Source organism: Apaloderma vittatum, unplaced genomic scaffold (assembly GCF_000703405.1).
Source record: "Apaloderma vittatum isolate BGI_N311 unplaced genomic scaffold, ASM70340v1 scaffold9620, whole genome shotgun sequence".
Taxonomy (NCBI): domain Eukaryota; kingdom Metazoa; phylum Chordata; class Aves; order Trogoniformes; family Trogonidae; genus Apaloderma; species Apaloderma vittatum.
The window spans coordinates 1-3,603 of NW_009692882.1; the positions used below are offsets into that span (position 1 = coordinate 1).

Sequence of the window (3,603 nt, forward strand, 5' to 3'; positions counted from 1 at the left end):
AGCCGGAACACAGGAGGTTCCACAAAAATATCTGGAAAAACTTTTTCCCTGTGAGGGTGACGGAGCACTGGCACAGGCTGCCCAGGGAGGTTGTGGAGTCTCCTTCTCTGGAGACTTTCAAAACTCACCTGGACGCGTTCCTGTGTGACCTACTGTAGGTGATCCTGCTCTGGCAGGGGGGCTGGGCTAGATGATCTTTTGAGGGCCCTTCCAGCCCCTAACATTCTGTGATTCTGTGATTCTTTTTGTCTTCAGTAGGCTTTGACTTTGGAAAACAATTTTTTTAGGAGTGTGGAGGCTCAGTGTTCATTTCTCTGTAAGTGAGCCGAGCAAGGCATATTCCCATTTTAGAAATCAGAAGTCACCATGTTGTTTTACTTCCTAATGCTGTGGATTCTTGCACCTTCAGTGTCTTGGAGGCTGTTGTCACATACCAGGAACAGATGCTTAATGTCTAGCCATCACAAATTCTATGCTTATACTTATGTTGCTTGAACATGCAAGCACATTAAGAAGGGAGACATTTAGGAGCGAGGTGGCTGCCTCACCAGGGACCTGGTGCTGCCCTGTGATACTGGTTGAGGGCCTGGGATGACCTCTCAGGATCAGGAGATGAGTTTGCTCCGTTGTGTAGCCCTGCTCTTGGTGCTGTCATGGAGCCAACAGCACAGGAATGTTTATTGGAACTGTTCGTGTGCTGCGTTCCTGGTAACTGCAAGCCCACTGCTGCTGCTGAGGTTGATTTTCTAGTCGCTGTTATCACGTTTCTGCACGGTCTCTTTTCACTGACTTCTGTAGAGCCTGGGTTTCCCCCTGATTATACTTAAGAAGTAAGGGTTTGAGGCCTCAGTTGTAGCCAACGTGATCACTGCTGTGGATTTTGAAAGTGAAATGACGGGTTACAGAAGCTATGTGATTGTTTTTTAAAGACGAGCTTCTGCCTGTAGGAAGCAGTAAAATGTCAGTACGTTGTGTTGTGAACTGCTTCCCGATTGCTTTTCAGTCATAGATGCCCTTAAAAGCAGTTAGCAGTTAGTTAACTGTCTATAGGCTACAGCAGAAAGTGATGAAATGCTTATTGCAGATAACTGTTACAGGCATAACAGGGTGTGATGTTTTCTTTAATACTCTCTTCACATCTGTAAGATGACAGAAAATACTTCTATATGCTTTAACCTCATGTAGAAATAAGACAGATTGCCCTTCTGAACTGTATAAATCTGCAGTATGACTGATGAAAAATAAACCTGCGTGTATATATATTTATCCAATGCCTTTAGCTCTCGTTTTCAAGGTGTTTTAATGATTTTCTTTTTTAGACATTATTTTTCTTCAAGGAACGGAAGTCATATTTAAAGTAGCATTGAGCCTACTCAGCAGTCAAGAAACATCTATAATGGGGTGTGAGAGTTTTGAGAACATTGTTGATTTTCTTAAAACCACTATTCCAGATATGACTCAGCCTCAAATGGAAAAAATTATTACTCAGGTATGGTGGGTTTTCTCCTTACTTTTTCCCCTCCATTTAGTTTACTTTAAAAGAACCATGCCTAAGTTATCTGTAAAAGTCTTCCCAGTATGTTTCTCTTGGTTTGAAATGCAAAGCAGTCATCTTCCCAGTAACTTGTACAGAAATAGGGTATGAGTTAGTTTCAGTGGGTTTTGAACTGCAATTTTAGCAAGACTTTAGTTTCTACCTCAAGTTTTGGTAAAAAGGTTTTTTTGTGTCCCAGCTATTGGGAAAACATGACTTTGCTTATAAAATTTACATCACCATTGGGAGGATAAAAGTAGCATATTTTCCAAATCTAAACCCATTGTTGCTCCCTACTAGAGGGTGAGCAGCCCAACAGTTCGTGACGGGAAGCATAACTTGCCATGGTGGGAAGAGGCAGCATCGCAGTAACTTCTCCTCCTGATCCTTCAAACTTCTGGCTACACAGGGCTGAACACCCTCGTAGGAACTTTCTTGACATCTCCAGCTTAAAATCCTACAAGTTGGGGAGGCCTGGCCCTATTTTCACGATCTGGTTTAAAGTCAAGATCAGCAAACTTTTGCGCTACTGTTGCGTACACAGTTTCTGTCTTCCTGTGGATCAGTTTTAGGGTGCCCTTGTGCAACTTCCCTCTCTCACCTCAACCCTGTCCAGGGAGGGATCACATCTGGAAGGTGCTTGGTGCCAAGGGTAAAAGCCCCTCAAAATTTATCCCTGCCTTTCTTCAGTAAGGGAAAGAAGGACTGGAGTAGTGTTATTTCATCAATATCACTGCCACTTCATGGAAAAGAGCAAGCATAGGAGAGAAAACAAAGAATTACTGATGCTGATACAAGAAAAGCTTCGTGTGAAATACTGTCAGTGGCTGGAATCTCCATCTCACTGCAGTGTCTTCCTCTGAATTGAAGCTGCAAATTGAAAATGAGCCTTAGTCTATAAACATTAACTCTGAACCTATGAGCAGTTTTCTTCCTTCAGTTGCGAGTTTGGAGATAACAGAAGAGCTCCAGAAAACCATCTCAATATACAGGAGTGCAGTTCCTATGGCTTGGTTAAGGCTTGAATGTTTCAGGTGCTGTCAGTTAAGAATTCATTTTCAGACAACATGTAAATCTCCATTTCCTCATTGCACTGATTCTGATTGCCATGCTAAACCTGTGTCAGGCACTTTAGTGCCTATCGTCACATCTCACAGATTCTGGCCATGGTAAAAATGGTAGTGGAACATTTTTGATACTGTTAGAAGTTAAATCTCTGTTCTGTGGTCTGCAGGAGTTGCAGAGCAGTTGTGCTGCGGTGAGAGCATGATAGAAGTGGCTTTGTGCAACGCCAAGTCTGATTGAATAAAGCATGAGTGATGTTGCGTGAGCAGAGGTGGATGTGGTTATAGTCACATCAGCTCTTGAGAGGAAGGTCACCTGCTTGCCTGCGGAGCGGTCTCATGCTGAGCATCCTTCTGGATCTGCGTTCACATGGAGAATGCCTGTGTCACGTTGCTGCTACCTAGGCTGGCTGCAGGCAGAGTTGCTGAGCTGACTCAGCATTGTAATTTCCAGTACTGTCCACTTACTGCAGAGAGGGACCTGGGAGTGCTGGTTGACAGCCGGCTGAACATGAGCCAGCAGTGTGCCCAGGTGGCCCGGAAGGCCAATGGCATCCTGGCTTTTATGAGGAACAGTGTGGCCAGCAGGAGCAGGGATGTGATTCTGCCCCTGTGCTCAGCACTCGTGAGGCCTCCCCTCGAGCCCTGTGTGCAGGTCTGGGCCCCTCACTGCAAGAAAGACCTTGAGGGGCTGGAGCGGGTCCAGAGGAGAGCAATGAGGCTGGGGAAGGGACTGGAGGGAAAGTCCTGTGAGGAGAGGCTGAGGGAGCTGGGGGTGTTTAGCCTGGACAAGAGGAGACTCAGGAGGGACCTCATCACTCTCTTCAACTGCCTGAAGGGATATTGTAGTCAGGTGGGGGTCGGGCTCTTCTCCTGGGCAACCAGTGACAGGATGAGAGGGCACGCCTGAAGCTGGCTCAGGGGAGGTTTAGGTTGGATCTCAGGCAGCCCTTCCTCACGGAGAGGGTGCTCAGGCACTGGGATGCACTGCCCAGGGAAGTGGTG

At 46.0% G+C, this 3,603-nt stretch overlaps 1 protein-coding gene across 1 annotated transcript in view; it reads left to right on the forward strand.

Moving 5' to 3' along the window:
• Positions 1 to 1,319: 1,319 nt before the first annotated feature.
• The window catches only part of LOC104276161, a gene marked incomplete at both ends in the record, with an annotated part of 6,859 nt that continues 4,575 nt past the window's right edge, over positions 1,320 to 3,603 (forward strand). The window contains one exon of the mRNA XM_009872397.1: positions 1,320 to 1,489. Coding sequence (XP_009870699.1) covers positions 1,320 to 1,489 — 170 coding nt within the window. The remainder of the gene's footprint in view (positions 1,490 to 3,603) is intronic.